This window comes from Hyposmocoma kahamanoa, unplaced genomic scaffold, assembly GCF_003589595.1.
Source record: "Hyposmocoma kahamanoa isolate Upper Pololo Valley unplaced genomic scaffold, ASM358959v1 100021, whole genome shotgun sequence".
In the NCBI taxonomy this organism is placed as follows: domain Eukaryota; kingdom Metazoa; phylum Arthropoda; class Insecta; order Lepidoptera; family Cosmopterigidae; genus Hyposmocoma; species Hyposmocoma kahamanoa.
This window is the reverse complement of record NW_020653200.1, coordinates 14,080,396-14,099,423: the sequence shown is the minus strand read 5'-3', so window position 1 is coordinate 14,099,423 and position 19,028 is coordinate 14,080,396. Positions and strand designations below refer to the sequence as shown.

General features: G+C 36.0%; 1 protein-coding gene across 9 annotated transcripts in view; it reads right to left on the bottom strand.

Annotated features, from left to right (window-relative positions):
- The window catches only part of LOC113239710 (period circadian protein), a 48,337-nt gene that overhangs the window by 13,073 nt on the left and 16,236 nt on the right, over positions 1-19,028 (bottom strand). For 5 of the 9 annotated variants that reach the window (XM_026476802.1, XM_026476810.1, XM_026476845.1 and 2 more), the window contains exons 8-19: positions 16,399-16,602; positions 15,398-15,626; positions 13,115-13,226; positions 12,857-12,976; positions 10,914-11,063; positions 10,015-10,133; positions 9,322-9,414; positions 8,866-9,006; positions 7,502-7,679; positions 6,358-6,493; positions 6,089-6,133; positions 1,134-1,232 (exon numbers count right to left, since the gene is read on the bottom strand). In XM_026476802.1, coding sequence (XP_026332587.1) covers positions 1,134-1,232; positions 6,089-6,133; positions 6,358-6,493; positions 7,502-7,679; positions 8,866-9,006; positions 9,322-9,414; positions 10,015-10,133; positions 10,914-11,063; positions 12,857-12,976; positions 13,115-13,226; positions 15,398-15,626; positions 16,399-16,602 — 1,626 coding nt within the window. The remainder of the gene's footprint in view (positions 1-1,133; positions 1,233-6,088; positions 6,134-6,357; positions 6,494-7,501; positions 7,680-8,865; positions 9,007-9,321; positions 9,415-10,014; positions 10,134-10,913; positions 11,064-12,856; positions 12,977-13,114; positions 13,227-15,397; positions 15,627-16,398; positions 16,603-19,028) is intronic. The other 4 variants (XM_026476816.1, XM_026476857.1, XM_026476824.1 and 1 more) reach the window with 3 other exon arrangements.

Below are 19,028 nucleotides of genomic sequence, written 5' to 3'. Positions count from 1 at the left end.
CTATTATCCCTAAAAATTGGACCGCACTTGCTTTTTGGAGTGCATTAAAAAACATAAATTGTTGGTCAAAAGTGAACTGATCTTCGTTGAAAAATACAATAGTTACACGAATTTAGGAATCACGCGTTAGGAACGGCCATACTTGTTTGTCACACCGCAGCCTCAATGGCGCCATAGGAGGTACATACTAATGACCGTTTTGTTACAAAGGTATAAACAATACTTCATTATGATGAAATTTACTGACAATGACTTTAATCACTTTTTTTTAAATCTCTACTTATTTAGACGCTTTGATCATTATTGGACATATCAGCCCCATTAGCATCTCTGGTGTTAATTCAGATTCCAAAAAACCAATTCAAATATTATATTCATCAGCAGATTTATGTGAGTTGATTGAAGTAATAAAAAAATTAAATCAAACACTCTAATTCCCAGGACTCTAAAGAACTTATGTTTCTACAACTATTTTATATCTCCAATAGTTTGGCGGGCCCACAGAATTTTAAAGATTTACAAACGTCAGCTTTGCAACACTACATAGTCATTTAACTTTGGAACATTAACAATTTATTTATTATTGATAGGAACACCAACTGCATATATATATTACAATAACGTAAACCCAAGAAGAATTTTGAACTACATTTGATAGATTTATGGATACATGACAAAAATTAATAATACATTAAAATTAAACAAAAAAAAAAAACAGTAAACAAATCACTCCATGCAGTCCCAAATATAGATTTCATAATATTGGCCTAGTACTTTGCAAGGAAATCAAAAACACATCGAGATCAGGAATTGCACACAGAAATTCTTGTAACGACAGCAAACACTAGGAATAGGGGCATGCTCAAATACATTGATTCTACAAGCTGGTGGACAGAACAACCGAATGACATAAATTCCGCGGAACTGAGCGAAAAATGCTTGGAAGTATCTCCTCACTCGTAAAGGTTCCGTTAACAAATTTGTGCAGAAATAGTGCACCATGTAATCTACGACGATTTCGCAACGACATTGATTTAAATGATAGTGACAATACGTAGAAGCGGGTAAAAATTGTGCTTTAGAATTGGTTACACAGTTACATGCTAGGTAAACTAAAACGGTGTTAAAAATACCTGGCATACTAGTCATGGGTCCCATGATAGGCATCTGCTGCGGAATGCCCAAGATGAACGCATTCAAATTGTTCACGGTTGGCATAGGGTAGTGTGCCGCTGTGAAATATATGTAATTATTTTTAAGTTTATCACATAAAATTACTAAATATTTACTTTAACTCACGTAAAAAGTGATAAGCGAAATCAGGACGGAAGAGCAGTAATAAAATAATTGAGTAATTTATGTGTTCATTTTAGATCTCTTTTCATATTTTCAACGAATTGTAGAAAGATCTTTAAATTAAATGTCGTTAAGTATTTTACTTAATGAAGCAGCAGGCTAAGGTCGTTTGTTTCTGATGTCAAACCCTCTTGCCATCTGTATTATTTTTGGAAGAATAGCCAACACTATGCTGGGCTTTACTCATAAAATAGCACGTCATAAATAAATCGTGGTTTACGCGAATCACGACCTGACACAATGTGCGAAGAACACAAAACATTGTCACCCGTAACACCACTATTTACGCAGCTTTATTATTTATGTATCGCATTTGTGGGGCAGATAATGCATTGTCATGTGGATAATTTTTGGAAGAGTAGTCAACAGCACCCTGGACTTTACTCTTAAGATGATGGCTCTTAGATAAAACGTAGTTTACGGATATCGTCACTTCATAGAATTTGCATGAAGCGCAAAACTTGTCACCCGTTATTCTACTATTTTCGTGACTATATTTTTTATTATTTATGTATCGTATTTTTAACCGATGTCAAAAAAAGGCGAAGGTTCTCAATTCGTCTGTATGTTTTTTTTGTACGTATGTTACGCGATAACTACGCCATTTGTGAAGCAATTTTGATGATTCTTTTTTTGTTGGAAAGAAGGTACCTCAGATGTCCCATTTAAATTTCAAGAAAATATTCCACCTCTCAGGGTGGCAAACTAGGGGATGAATGACTTGTGAGGTCGGCTTTTTTAACCGGAGGTTAGGTTAATATACCAGAGAATATATAAAGTCGTAAAAAATGCGAACATGAATTTTTATTTTATGATCACCACACTACATCGAGTGTATAACCAGAAATAGAAACGAAATATGGGCCATATATTCCTGGTAGCACATTAGCGATACAGCTCTTATAAATATCAACTCCCGTTTGCACTGAAATATGGACAGGCCAACTACTGGCCTGTGTGTACGTCTCCGTATATTCCAAAAAATATTCTGTATTTATTGTAATAAAGATAATAATCTCTAACAATGCCGTGCTGTTCTATTCGGTGGTGTGGGAAAAACAGCAAAATATCTAATTACAAAACAAACGGAATCACATTTCATCGGTAATTAAATATTAAATATGTAATTTTGCAATTTTCGTCCATTATAGCAAAACTCAAGTTAAATGGTCGATTTGAAGTGAATCAGTTGACGACACCCATTGACCGCATACGACAACACCTATCACCATACATCAGCCCTAACCGAACAAAAATTTAAACTACTCGGTTGGAAAATACTTGAACACTCTCCCCACAGCCCTGATCTATCACCACCCTACGATTCATGAGCTTTTATAGCAATCCTGTTTAAGCTCGTAAGTTGGATAGCCTGTCAAATTCGTACTATGACCTCACAAAATCAATTCGCTGTCCATGCAGTTTCGCATGCAGTTCCCCATGCGAAATCTGTTCACATTTTCTTTCATAGTCAAATCGTATCAATGTCGTGTCATTTGCCATGCACATGAGGGTCTCATCTGTCAAAATAATCAATTCAAAGAAAGTTACTTCGTGACTGTTTTTTTTAAATGTCTTTTTTTTATTTTAATTGTATTAAAAAATTTTGTTTCAGTTTTATTCTATTTTCAATTTCATAACTATTTGTTCTCTTTTTAGGCTAATTGCAATTTTTAAATTGTATTTCAATTATTTTATAATTTTATTGACTTAGCGAAAATCGTAAAATAATTTTTAAATAGTGCCGAATTTGACTTAACTCGTACATTTTCATTGATTAACGTATTAATTAATGAAATATAAAATACAAGATACGTTCCAATTATATTATCAAATTACAAACTCACCTTATTCATTTCAATTATAATGACTAGACATGACATGTAACTTTGTCTTACGTCAAATTGGAAAGTAGGATTGAAAAGTTGCCGATATTTCAATATGACATAATAAGTACAATCAATAATAAAATTATTTAAAAAATATAATTATTCTCATTTTGTACACAATCGGTTAATTAGTGCTTGAATGCTCCCAGGGTAGTACTTCTGTCGATTTCTTTCATATGATTTAGTAATTAGTTCCATCTCGCTCTTGTTAGATGTCAACTTGCCAGCCGCAAATAATAATTAATGTATCAAAAGTAAAACTCATGATCTTGCCTTGCCATTCCCGTTCAACTTTGTGTACGTCATGATACGAATTACAGCAATTCAGTTTTACCATATCACGTGAATTGCATGGAACTTGACTGGTTGCTTATAAGCTCATAGTACGCCCTGACCTTTGTGCGCAACTGACTGCAGACACGATCGACTTCATTCTACGAAGATAAGACATCAAATTACCTGTACGTTGGGAAAAATATGCATCGAAAGCATATGGGAAAATGACTAGCATTCGTTTGTTTTTTCGTATTGATTCGCATTGTTTTGAAGCGAAATTAAAAAAATTGTCTCGTTTGTATTTGATTAACCCTCTTATTTTTGTTAAACAGTATTAAATCCACATACAAGAAAAGAAGACACCTTTAGAAAGGATCCTTACAAATTAAATGTTACAAGAACATTTTTTTTATTATGTGTCAAATGGCCGTTGTAATGTGAGTTCTGGTTCATCTTTAAGTATAAAAATGTCTGATTTTATTTTACTTTTGTCAATTGTTGACTCAGCTATGATTACTGCAATCGGCGTAGAAGAACCAATTCTCGTAGATGAATTCATTTTCTCAACCATGCTTAGAAATGTTCACTTTTCTTTTGAATAATAAACACGAAGAACCTCTTTTATGTCACATTACAAATTAAAAGCAAATTACTTCTAGAAATTTAATTTGATGACTATTTTTTTCCACAACGTTAAAAATTTACTAAACCATTGCATACAACATCGAAGTGACTAAAGAAAAATGTTATATACCCAAGACTAGCTCGTTTTTTTTCAGTGTAGTGCGTGAGTTTGTTTTTTAAATTTAGTTTTAAAAAGGGCTACGGTTAAAAAATATTAAATTTAGTTTGAAAAAGGGCTACGGTTAAAAAATATTTAAGTAATACTAAAAGGCGGAAAACACAATTGTGCATAAGTTAGTTATATATAATGAGTGAGATGGTGATCTATGGCACACCCGGTGATTAGAGGCCAAATTTAGCCATTACAAACTACTTTATATATAATATTTATATTTAAATCAAAAGAAAAACGACATAACAATACAGTACGATTTACAGCCAATTTATCATGTGGATAGCGAAAATGTTAACACGTTTTCTCAAAATGTGTTTTCAGCCCATTTCAATTAATAATCGCGTGCCGTGAAATATAGGGGAAAAGGAGGCACTTTTGAACAGAGACAGCTTAGAACAAATGCGTTTACGCAGTCAGTTTGAATGAAAATGTAGTAGGAATTATATTTATAATAAGGCACCACCGAGCCCCACACCTGTCAGTGGCAACGGCTGAACGAGATGTCGTGTTTAAATTCAGCGTCGAAAAGTAATTCGTCATTTTTACATTACATTTATTAGAATTTTCTGAACTATTCAGCCCTAGTTAACAGAAATTTTAGTTTCAAATGTTGTACTCATTAAAATGAACTCTTCGTTTTAAAGTTAGTAAATTCTTGTAGTGTAAATTAAAACTATTTCCAAATGCACTGAAAAATCTACTAGTACAAAAAGAAAACGATCTCCCGATTATGCTACCAAAAACAGATAACAGGTATCAAGCGTCCATCTATTAATCTCCAAGCGGTTATAAGTGACGTGATTGGCTGCCTCAATTTACTATTTTACGTTAGGGCCGGATTAAGGGTTAGGAGACTATCATAATTTGAGTACTTGACGCATGTTGTAAAACGTGTTTACTAAATTTACTTATGTTTATTTAAGTTAGTATTATCTTATGACGCAGGCATTATGAGTTGAACTCCTGACAAGGTCACTTAGAAAACTTTACTTTTCTTAAGTTGTTGTAGGTAGTTTATGACAACGCATAGTTTAGAAACAAAATGTCTCCCGAAGATTCTATGAGAGGTGCATTTTTTCGGTAAATGTAATTAGGTCGTCAAACACGGAATTTAGGGGTGTTAATTACTCTCAAAGTAATACAATAAAATACCCGCATAATTAATCATCATTCACATGATGACTGATCAAAGAAAGTGATTGATCAAAGAAAGCGACTGATGGGGTGCTGATCAACGACGGAGGTCAACGACGTATTAAATTACAAAGTTTTTGCCTTGAGTACCTCCCGGTAGTTGTCTCCAAACTTTAAGACAAGAAATATTTAAGACTTCACAGTTTTCGGCTTTGTTGTTCGTTCTGTTCCACCCTGTATATAAGTATCATTTCCTTGAGTTGTTTGAAGAATGCAATATGATACTGTTACTACTACTATTACTGTTAGGAATGGTGGTTGCCTAACTCGCATATCTTTCTTCCCGGTCTTTGTAATAGTGTACTATTGCGATATGAGGAAAATAAAATGAGAATCGGGAAATAATGAAACCTATTGCGGGATTCAATTATATCCAGAAAATTATACGTAATCTAGTTTTCCTTATTAATGGCAGTAGATTGAATACTCAAGAAACGCATACCTTAAAATCATATCTATAATCGATTTAATTGAGGATATTTCATCAACGATATAACATCAAAATATGGTGACGGTTTTCGAGGTATTTCTGAGGATTTATATAATATTGGTAAATCAACTTTATGTCACTTACGATAACGATGGTCCATATTCCAAAACGTGCCCAGCGTGTTGTTGACTGCAAAATAAGTAATGTATGCCGTTTACGTTGACGCGTACTGTTATCGTTATTTAAGTGTATATTCTATACACTCCTCTTCCTTCCTTCTATGATTGCACCCCGTTTGGATCTAATTTTCTATCCTACGCCTGTCTGTGGTACATTAGCCTATTGTACTATAATTACTGTTGTAATGTTGTTATAATTTTCTAAGTGCAAATAAACAAAATTGAATAACTCACCAACAGTAGTGGTAATAGTGGAAGAATGTTGCACTGGCGAGGTCGCGGTGGTACGCGGACAGCGGCGGGAGGAGCAATGGTGCTTATGCATCTTATCAGATTCCGCCGGTTTCGACGAACGTTTTGCCTTATTTGACTGTTAAAGGAAAAATGCTTAACGTGAAGTGAGACAAAATAGACTTATATCAACGACAAGGTAAACCGTTTTTTCGACGTTGAAAGATTCGAATTCAACGTATTTTTTAAATTGATAATATTGAATACTAAATTGCCTCGATACAAAATCAGTAAGTTCCGCAAAATTTTCATTTTCAGAAAAAATCACTTTCATTCGATTGTTACAGAGATATCCCAAATACATTTTCTCTCCCGTGTTCCGTAATAAATACGTCAGACTATGACCATATTTTTATAAGACAGTAGCAGCAGAGCTCCTTGTGAAAGAGTTCGTCCAGAGAAGTACCGCCACCTTATCTTTTCTACGTCAAACAGTAAAGTCGCATTACTGTGTTTCGGTTTTGAAATTACAGGCAAATGTGACTTGTCAATTTATGTCTCAAGGTGACGGGCACAGTGGCAGTGCGCCTGAGACCTTTGCGATCAAAGCTATGAGTGGCACTGCAACTGTTATGGACAGGCGTGTAGCTTAACATCCCGCGCACGATTTGTTCGTCCCGTCACTTGATTTATATAAAAAAAACTTTAGTATATTTCTAAAATGCACATGTTTAAATATCGTGCAAGGAATTTCTCCGCGCCTACCTCCCACGCTTAATCACTAGGCAACCACGATTACATTTCGTCTTAAGTCCCCTTATTCGTGTTTCAGTGTCAAGTCAAAACAAAATTATGCAAAAGAAATATGAAAAAATATTATTTCAATATCATCATCAACCTATTGTAGTCCGCTGCTGGACATAGGCCTCCCCATTGCGACATTGCGAAGATTTCGCTCGGTCCTCCGCTTGTCGCATCCGTTTCCTTCCAATGCCTTACATAACTATCAAGTTTATGTCCCATTCTCCTGTAAAACTAATCTTTGACACTGTATTTTGTACCATACATTTTATGTACCTATAAAGTAAATCGTTGTTATAAGCTGTTTAAAATTACTGGAAAAATATAAATAATTTCATATTCGTACCTTAAGTCGACCAGTTTCCGCAGTGGCAGAGGTGGGTTGAAATTTAGCATTGCATCGTGCTAAATGCTCTTTCTTCTTCATTCTGGTGTCATTGGACGTCTTTTCGCGCTCTCCCTTACTGGTCGAACGGATCTCGCGATGCACTTTCATCAGCTCCTTCTCCATTTCGGCATTGTGCCTGTATTTAGAAAAGTAAACCGTATATTCAAGGTACTCTTTGGTTGTACACGCGAAGTAGGTACGACATGGATACAAAACACGAAATTTATCGTTTTACGCATCAAGTATAAGTAAATTTAATTTTTAATATGAAAATGTAGTAAATAATTTATTTTGTTTTCCTATTCTTGGGGTGACATCTCCTACCAGAGGTCGGCTGTCATTATGGCAATTTGAGTGAGTGAAGTTGCGGCTTTGAACAGTTCTGTGGTATTTATGTTGAACCACTCTGCAAGGTTTTGAAGCCACGTGGTTAGTCTACGACCACGTCTTCTGCAGCCCTGAATTTTTCCCTGCAGAATGAGTTGTAGTAGAGAATATTTATCACTCTGCATGATGTGCCCGAAGTAATGCAGCTTCCTCCTTTTTACTGTTTTCAGGAGCTCCAAGCCTTTTGTTTTCACGTAACAAAAATAATACACTGCCATAGAACAACTACTATACTATACGTACACCTACTAATGACTACTGTTTAATACTACTATGTTATGGATATTCCAAGGATTCGCACCGAAACGCTTCCACATCTATATGAGGAACATCTATGGCGTGGAATTCCCTGTCTGCCGACTTGTTCCCTGAACGGTATAACTCGGACCTTTTCAAGGCGAAAGTGAATAGGCATTAATTATTTAGGTGTGCATGCTCCATCGTCGACCTCACCGTCACATTCCATCGTGGATGGAGATCAAATGCGCACTTATTTTTTTAATAAAAAAAGACAACTGTCTTAGTACGTATACACAGCAGTCGGAAAAGAGAAAGTCCGATTTACACAATATGAACAATATAAAATGGCGGGCACACCAGTGGCCTTATTCAGAGTGACGACCGGCGCTGGTGCGTGTAAATCAAATGTACGTAGACGCTCGTTGCGATCACGGAGGCCGAGCGCGCCGGCGCCTGTCTCGAGACAGGTGATCTTTTGGTTCGGTCCGCCCGTACCTTTCACAGTGCCTGATCTACCGTCTGTTTGCGATTTCGACGTGTGTATCTACCCGCTCGTAGCCGCTTCGGCACTGTGAAAGAGATGACGGCAAGACACGCGCGCCCGCACCCGTCGCCACATCCTCTCCTACACTCTGAATGACCCCAGACATCATGCGCGGGGATGTTTAAATCTATCGGACTAAAACTATACTGACCTCATGAGTAGCGACTCAGTTAGACGCAATCGCTTGTGGTTACTGTAAGAGTCGGGGCTGCTGTCCCGCACCGGACACGAGCTACACGAACTCAACTCGTAAGAGTCACCTGAAAGTTGCGCTATTGGCGACAGGCATCTTCTGTTGAAAAGAAAAGTTTTCTTCCATAAGTTAAAAGTTTAAGCAATCTAAAGATTTCCTTTTCTAAAGAATTTATTTGGTTTCACCCCTTTTAAAAATTTCGATAAGATCTCATGCAAAAAGTGGGTTACTAACCAAGCTAAATCAGTGATGATTAGTTAAAGGATTTTTCTAGTTATACAAGGTGACATTTTGTTCATACAAATTACCTTGAAAGTGATAATAGTACCAGTGAACAAGTCTGAAGCGATGCCAAGTTCAACTTCGAACATTAAAACCTACACAATTTTAATGTTAAACTGAGTTAAACCTTACCCTCTTGGAATCTTTTCCTTGTGACCCAAAATGTTATCACCAGTGCTTTTGTGATAGTTATCGTGAGAGAATAGATCCTGGCAGTCGAAAAACCTGTAAATAGTTAAAATCAGTTTACTAGTATATACAATATACCATCAAATAATAACAAATGATACATCATTTACATTATACAACAAATCATACATGTATAATATAGCAACTATTTTCTCAAACGTTTTAACTTCCGTAGTAACCAAACTCGAAAGGATTTAAGAGTCGATACTACCTCAGTTCGAATTAAAATTTTTTCTTGTACTAATACGGTTCATTTTGCTTGGATGGAGCGGCAGGGACACTGGATTTATTTCAGAATTTATTTGTTTACAAAATAAAAACCATTTAAAAAATTGTATAGTATACGTGTTCTATTCTATATAAAAGTAATCATTGGTATATGCAAAGTACGAAAGTACCTATTGAATACAGCGGTTTTCTTGAAAAATTTCGAGGTAAGTTTGTGTTTTTTTTCTATCGTGTAAATTTTTAGGAGTCGTGTTTTCACACCATACACTAATCAATGTATATCCTCAATTTTACTATATATTATATTTTTTCCAAAGTTATTGATTCTACACTTTCACTGTTATGCGGAATCAACCACAGCCACCAAAAGGTTAAATATACAGATTTCAATGTGGGATCTTTGCTCACCTCTTTAAATTTTCACTGTAGTTAAGCTGGTTGTAACAGAGCGGTGTGTCCGTGCTAGACTTGCTATCACTGTACTCGTGGTGCGGCGAAATCTCCCCAAGCATCACCGACTCTAACTCCTGAAATGCCAAATTCATTTCAACCATACTCTTGCGTGTAGACTAATTATCAAATTGGAGATTATATTATTACAAGCAAGACAACATGTAAGCCCTATTTAATTTTTTCAGGAGCGGAGGCTTTCACGGTAATGTCAAAAATTACAAAAGTACACGTAAATAATTTCAGTACAGAGTACTAAAAACACCTACCTCAAAAGATCGTGGAATTACATCTATTTGCCAAATTTTATTGAAATCGGTTAAGTACCGGAAAGCGCGCGAAACCGGTTTGCCACCATTAGAGGTGGAATATTTTCTTCAAATTTAAATGGGACCACAAATGGGACCAAAAAGAGTTATCGTGTAAGATACATACAAAAAAACATACAGTCGAATTGAGAACCGCGTCCTTTTTTTGTGTGAAGAGAATTACAATGTGGATCTTTTACAAGGTTAAAGCGAATGGGCATTTTTAAGACAAACGGGTACCATCGTCGATCGAATCGTCGCTTAACACTAGGTGAGACTGGGGCCAAGCGCGTGTCTGCACTACACAAGAAAACTATTTACAGGTACGTTTTCGTAAATTGATACAAGTGACGTTAAAAAGCTCTTTGCATCGCATATCGCTTAAAAAACTATAATGGCTGTGCTACTTTACATGCAGGAGCTTCTAGCTTTTTCTGATTTCGACATATTTTGGTAAACCCGCTATTCGACGGATATATGCACCTAAAACTTATCTTGATCAATATTCTATGGCCTGTCATGGGCTGATAAAAATTTTACATTGCGTACATAATAGCTGTTGTCAGGATCTTGTAAATCTAGGCGCAATTGATCTTCAATCTTGGGTTTATCTTCCATGAGACTTTCCATGATCGAAACGAGGTCTTGGCAGCGTTTACTCATATGCTGTTTAGCCATTTCTGCTGGCTTTGTAAGGACCTGGAACAGTTACACATTAATGTTCTGTACGTGGTACTAAGAGGCTGGAAAAATATATATATAATTTGTATTCAGTACCGAATTCAATTACTGCATTATAAGAAATGAAATTATTACAAAATGTGAGTGTGTGTGTTTGCGAGAGGGGTGCCTACAATAAAAGTTGTTCATATTAATAAGTAGAGTCACCCCTTTCAGTCATAAGGCTTTAAACATATGTATTTGGTGCTCATGTAAAAAGCAAGACCCCCAGTAGGGCTAGCACGACAGGGCGCGACTTGCGCGAGAGCGGCATAAGAGTGCGAGATATTGTTATTCTTTATGCGAGAATAGCAGTATTGCGCGCTTTATGTCGCTCTCGTGCAAGTCGCACACTGTCATGCTAGCCCTACATGAACTGATTTCTACGAATTTCCAAATCATATACCGGGTTATTTGTTAAATACTAACAACCTCGCAAGACTATATTACTAATATCATAAACAACAACTTTTGTTCCATGACAGCATAATTCATCACATTTTTATACTTTCATACAAAAATAAAAATATTAAATATATCGCTCTAAACGGTGATATAATGGTGTCACTTTATGTCTTAGGGTGTCGGACGCTGTGTCAGTGCCTCTGGTGTCGGGCGCAGTGGCAGTGCCCCTCAGCACTTTGCGATTTTAAGCTCTGAATGGCACTGCAACTGCTATGGACAGGCGTGTAGATTACCATCAGGTGCAAGACTTGTTCGTCCCGGCACTTGATATTATAAATAAAAAATAAAAAACGCAGTAGCGCGGGTGGAAGTCGGGGAGGATGCTTGCACATTTTACTTTCATACAAAAATAAAAATATTTAAATATATCGCTCTAAACGGTGATATAATGGCGTCAACTTATGCTCAGGGTGTCGGGCGCAGTGGCAGTACCCCTCAGATCTTTGCGTTGTTATGGACAGGCGTGTAGCTTACCATCAGGTACCAAACTTGTTCCGTCCCGTCACTTGAAATTATAAATAAAAAAATAAAAAAACGCAGTAGCGCGGGTGGGGTGGCTTGAAGGTTTGAACTTACTACCTAACTACTAGATACAGATCTGATAAAGTCAGATAGCACAACAAAAACTTAAAAGTTTATTTTTGGAAAATTTATTGTTTTGTAGAATCATGGAACAAAAATTGTTTATGATGCTATTAATACAGTCCTGTGAGGTTATTAATATTTTACAAATAACCCCGTATATATATTTGTAAATTTAGTACAGCAAAAGATGCCCTTAACAACTTCCTACTTAGACAACTTTCGCTAAAGATTTATTTATGTAGTAATTTTCGTGGGTTACTCTAGGTAAATTGCCTCGGATCTGATTAGCTACCAGACCAATGTGTAACAAAATTTTACCATAGTATAATAAGACAACTATGGTAACTCCATACAAACGAAGCAGCACGACTTGAATGTGTGCGCGCCCGCTACAAACCCTGTATGGACCCACCACATTCGCATAATCTCGCGATGCACTTGTGTTGTATAACGCTGGTTGTTCCAACGAGCCTTTTAATATTATGCGAATGTTGCGTCAGTACACGGCGCGCAACAGTCGCGCTCATATACAAACCGCGCTGTTAAATTGTACAGAGTTACCATACTTCACTTATTTTACATGGTTTTACCCTCAGGTTTTTTTGTGTTCGCTGGCTTCCACCTGACTTCACACGAAAATCAGCATAGAAGAACACACACAAAGAAAATTAGAAACCTTTTAAATATGATATATGATAATAAAAACTGAATAGTATACATACTCCACTGAGTAGTCTAATAATGCTATCTTTCAGCGCTTGGACTCTGGCTCTTTCGTCTTCGGACAACTTCAATCCTTTATCGGGGTCGGGTGACTGGAATACATTGGGATTTGATGGACCCTGAAATAAAATCCAGTTTCAAACTTTTATTAAGGTCTGCTATATTAAGTTCATCTGTACACACAAGCAAGAGCCATAATTACATACAATAATAAAATTTACAAGAATAAAAAATACCTCAAGATAAGATTTTATTACCTCAATTGTATGGTGTTTAGCAATTACTGACTCGAGTTTCCGCGACCAAGGGTTTACGACAGAAGACCACACTGTTTCCACTTTTACAAAATCGCCGTTTTGAGCGATGAGCCTGGGAAAAAATTATAACATTTCATAACAAATTTTTGACTCTCGACCTTAGGCATGATGATAATACATAACAATTTAGAAAGTTACGTTATGCTAACTCATTTACTTATATCAAAGGTTGTCACTTATATCAAAGGTTCAGTTTTGAAAATTTTCAATAACATGGCCTCCACCACGAGTTTACTGTGACAGTTGCTAGCGACCGCGTAAATTACTTCACAAATTTGTATGACAAAATACAGCGTCTCTAGCAGTCACAAGAAGAAATAACATTTAGCATACAAACTTTTTACGCGGTCGCTAGCAATAAGTGTCACTGTAATCTCATGGTAGAGGCACCAGTGAGCAAACTGTAATATCATCGAGAGGCACTGTTTATTTCAACTGATACTAGCGAAATCCTAAAAGGTCACCGCCAATGAGTAAAAAAAAAGACATATATAATAAGTATAATAAGACAAGTGTGTAACTCCATATAAATGTAGCAACGCGGCTTGTATGTGTGACGCAGACATTACAACATTCTCGCGGTGCATTCGAGTTGCACATCGCGGGTCATCAGACGCGCCATTATAGAATAAAAAAAATTTTCGCTAGGCGTTAAAAAAATTACTTCAAAATGGTGTGTTTATTGTTGTTTGAACAAGAGTGCCTCAATTTCAGAATTGTTCAGCAGTTCCTTTCTATTTCATAATCATACTACCATAATCGAAGTACCAATCCGCGATACTGGTTTAAAAATATCAACATTTAACTACCGCATTTGAATAAGGCGCACTATAAGTTTCCGGAACTGGCCACTTACGTAAACAATTTTTAAAAAGTAATTACAACATTTGAGAACGGAACTCTTTGGCTGTAGAATACAGTTTGTTTCATCTGACTGTCACTTGTTTTTACATTGTGGCGTCATTTTAGAAATTGGTTGTCTACATCACCATGGATTTAACTCGTGACAATTTTCGTAGTATGACTTTAAGCGTAATCGAACAGCTCAGCGGAGCTTCGCTCGGCTTCAAGCTGCTTTTGGCGATGAAGCATCATGCAAAACGACTATTTATAGCTGGTTTGCAGAATTTAAACGCGGTCCTTTGAATCTTAGTGACGAATTTCGCGATGGACGTCCGTCCACTGCTGTGAACAACAAAAATTTTATTTTGAGAAACAATAAATTCATTTCTGACCATTTATAGTATTTTTTCTTATTCATTCCGGAAACTTATAATGCGCCCCACGTAGTACGAGATTACTGTGATGAATACCTTATTTTATCAAATTATGTTTACAACATGTAAGGTACAATTAAAATAATAATGTACGTCGCTTGAAGCATAGGTTTGTCACAAAGGCATTGACACGCCGAGGCGTTGCACTACTCGTCTTATCATACTATGCTAAGGGAGGCCTATACCCGGCAGTGGGTCAAGTCGGGCAAACAGTAATAAGAAAAGTGATAGTGACTTTAAGCACATGTTACTAAACAACTTCTTTTTTTTAAGTTTTTTTTTTATTTAATGTTTTAGTTGGATGTAAACAATAAGAATGAAATGTATATTTTAATAGAATAATTTTCAATGTTTTTATTTTCTTAATTACGTTGTTTAAGTGATTATGACAATGACGCGTTCGGCTGTAACTGGCTTACACACTAATCTTATATTATTATAGTAATGTTTGTAAATGTTAAGTGTGTTAAGCTGTTGCTGAACCAATAAATAAACAAATACTCGTAAATAAACTTTCTCTAAGTAACATATGATTACCTTATGTAACTGTTAAACATTACGATTGAAAGATTTTTCGTAAAATGTTAACGCGAGGGCGAAAGTTTGTTTATTATCAAACTTTCATATAGCGACGGGCAGCAGTGAACTAGAAATCTTGTGTGCTAATAAGTGTTGTTTAAATATCGCCAAGACACCTTTTTACGGAAAATAAGTTTTTGTTAATGTATTTTTTGTTTTGCTTTGTCTTTATATAATGTTAATTAAAAGCAAAAATACAATCTCAATCGTAACAAACTCCCTCAGACCACTTTCGCTGCGTTAGGGAAATCAAAAATAATAAAGATTTTCCAAGGTTTTCAAATTAAAATGCCAATGGCAACCAAATAGGATACTGGTAAATATGACGTAAAACAAAAGTTGTTGTATAGTTTAATTAAATATATACCTGTATGCTTTAGAAAGCGACACACCGCCTTCCTTAACGATAGTCTCGTACTGCTGTCTAATATACATCAAGTCTTCAGGGTGGTATAACTGTAGAGCATCTTTATCCGTGAAGTCCTGAGGCAAATACCCGAGATACGGCATGGATTCAGGGTCTAAATACTGCACATTTCCGCTCGCCGCGTGCCGAATTACAAAGGGCGTTGCATTCTCGACCACTTCGTTGGGGGCTGCAATAGAAGACTTTGATGCGTATATGCCAACAGATGCGCCATGCAACACAGTATAATGTGCCAAACAACCACACCCGATTTTAATTTGATCGAGTATTACTTATTTGCATCGAGTATACAACCAGAAATAGAAACGAGATAAAGGCCATATATTCCTGGTAACTACTGACCTGTGTGTACGTCTCCGTATATTCCAAAAAATATTCTGTTATTTATTGTAATAAAGATAATATTTTTAACAATACCGTGCTGTTCTATTCGGTGGTGTGGGAAAAACAGCAAAACATCTAATTACAAAACAAACGGTATCACACTTCATCGGTAATTAAATATTAAATATGTAATTTTGCAATTTTCGTCCATTATAGCAAAGCTCAAGTTAACTGGTCGATTTGAAGTGAAACAGTTGACGACACCCGTCAATTGTTTCTAACTCGGGCTAGTCAATCAGAGCGCAGTTGTCACAGTAATGATATGGCAGAGTAGTTTTCAAACAAATTACATGACATTTCAACTCTATTTCTGGTTATATACTCGATGCTTATTTGACAGTAATTGTTTCGGACGGACGGGAGTAGACCCCAGACCAGAACCAACTTAGAAAGTTTTGCTTAATTGGTCCTGACAGGATTAGACTCAGGGGCCTCTTCAGGCAGCAGTATCTACAGTATTAGCGTCAGCGATTGGCGACTGGGGCACCGAAGTCGCCAACAACAATATTACGACAAACCAGAAATAAGGCATTTTTCCATAAAAAAAAAACACTTACATTTGAAAGCGGAAAAAAAAGGGGTCCCATGTATTACCAAAGACACCGCTTTCTCATCTTTGTCAACAATATCCTTGAAAGACAGTTTCAGCATACACGGCATATAGGATACCTGTTTGTCTTTTACGCCAAATCCACCGTTCAAACCCCTATGGCACCGGATTCTGCATACCATCATAGATACTGTGTTGTTTAGTGAAGGTGCTAAAATTGAATTAAGCAAATTAGTACTTTTATTACCGACACCAACCTTTCACCCACAACTTGATTATTACAATGGATTTACATAACGAAGCATAAATTTAAAATTAAATAAGAAGTGAATAACTAAAAACAGATATTTTAAAATTAAATCACTTACCACCTTGGTGATTTAATTGTTCGACAATTTAAGATTAAATATTTTTTTATATTTAAAAAAAATGTGTATCTTGACTATCTTTCAAAGCCCGTTTGTAAGTGAACAACATTTCTTAACATTTGTAAATGAATGCTAGTAACGATAGAATTTAGGTACATTTACTCATGCTTCAAATTTTGAAAACAGAGTGTAATTTAAAAAAAGAAAGTTTCGTGGAAATAGGTGTTATGACTGCGCTATTGACATTCGTATTAAAACTTAGAAGTAGAACCTACTCTACTCATAAGGGATCCTAAAAAAATATTGGCCGCTTGTACTAATATTAGTGTTGTAAAAAACTACTCCGGGAGTCTACATTTATAAACTCAATTGAATTTTGTACGGCTCAGTGGCTTAAAACACTCACGAGTCCAAGTCGAATCGAGCGCGAGTCATCAGAGCACGGACTCGAGTCTAAATAAAACTCGAGTCGTAAATCCAACTCGAGTTTTGAACAAAATTCGAGTCCCAAAACTCAACTCGAAGCGACTTATACTCTATAAAGTACGATCAGCAGGGTTCAATTTTACTGAACAACTTCTATTGCCCATGAATTAAATAAAACCCGACATGGTGATTAAAAAAATATCAATACTTAATTATACTACAGGTTAACACACTAAACTACTTCACCGCTCAGTAGATACCTAACTAGACTCGAGCTCGCTTCGTTACATAAACAGACTTGAACTCGAGCTCGACTCGTAACATAAATAGACCCGAGCAGTTTTTTACAACACTAACTAATACTCAAGCTAGATACATAGTATAATAAGACAAGTATGGTAACTCCATACAAACGTAACGGCGCGACTTGTATGTGTGCGCACCCGCCGCGTTCCGTATTCTGACGCACACATTCGCATAATCCCGCGATGCACTTGCGTTACCCAACACTGGTGGTCCCAACACACCTTTCATTACTATGCGAATGTGTGCGTCCATAGATCGGGCGCGCAACGCCGGTTGCTTTGGACGGAGTTACTATACTTCTCTTATTACTATGCTAAATGGGTCAACAGAAAAAAGTGGTAAAGCAATAAAATTTTAACAAAGATTTTGATCGTGGTGATACACCAACAAACTCGACAATAAATAATTGCAATAATAGTTGCTTAGTTTCGTGTACTGTGACCTCTTTTCGAATTATAATAGGTAGCTTGATTTAATGTCTCAGCACTGGGGAATAGGACGCCTACGTTATACGTTCATTGGTACAATTAGTGAGACTATTTTGTATCACAAGCGCCCAAGAAAAAATTCCAAAAAGGTGTTGTCTCTGCATGATGCTTATATGAAATCGTTTTTGTTCGTAATAAAGTGGTAACAATGATGTATTACACCTTTGGTGCCATAAATTTGAAAATACAACAAAGATCACCAACTACAACTACAGACGAAGCTTTACTATTTTTACTCATAATTCAAGGTCGTTCAAACAGCGCGAACCAATTATGTGCTCGTATAAAAATGAATAAAGAACAATGGCAAAATCATAGTTATAATAATTCGTTAGCGTCTAGCCGCCAAAAAAAACGAATTTCAGTACCTATGTATGGGTATTATGGTCCTCATTAAATGAGCTCACGTAATATCAAATGTACTGATTCGACCGATTTGTAATAAGAGATTAACTATACTTCATTACAAAAAATAAAGTAGATAATTCCTTCTCCAAAATGCCACTTGACACGCGAGAAAATAGTAAAAAATAGGAAATCAGGAATAGACGGCACGTTTCACGAAAAAATAATTTGTGTCCGAGTTACCAGTGCAATAGTCGCGCCATGTATTAATTCACTCAGTTTTTTTGTTATGGCTTAACTTCATGCCTTTTGACCATACCAGTATAAAAAATAATTTCCTCTGAACTTTCGTCAAGTCACAAATACAGCAGCACCATTCAGCTTCTATTAACTACAAAACCACCTACAAAACTTCAAACTGGAATATCTTCCAGACTTCTCGGCATAGAAAACCCAAAACAAAACTTATTCACGAATTTCAATTCTACATTCTCACATATTTTTCATAAACAGACGCTTACAAATTATGTCAACATAAATGTATATGGGAGTTTGCCATTGTCCTTTATTTAGCAAAAAACAATACCAATGTAAATCAAAATATGTTAAAAAATATGTATATACTAGAAAAAAGTCTAAATTTTATTACAGATAATTTTTTTAAATGTTGAGAATACTTGGATGAATAGAAAACTTTTTGCTGC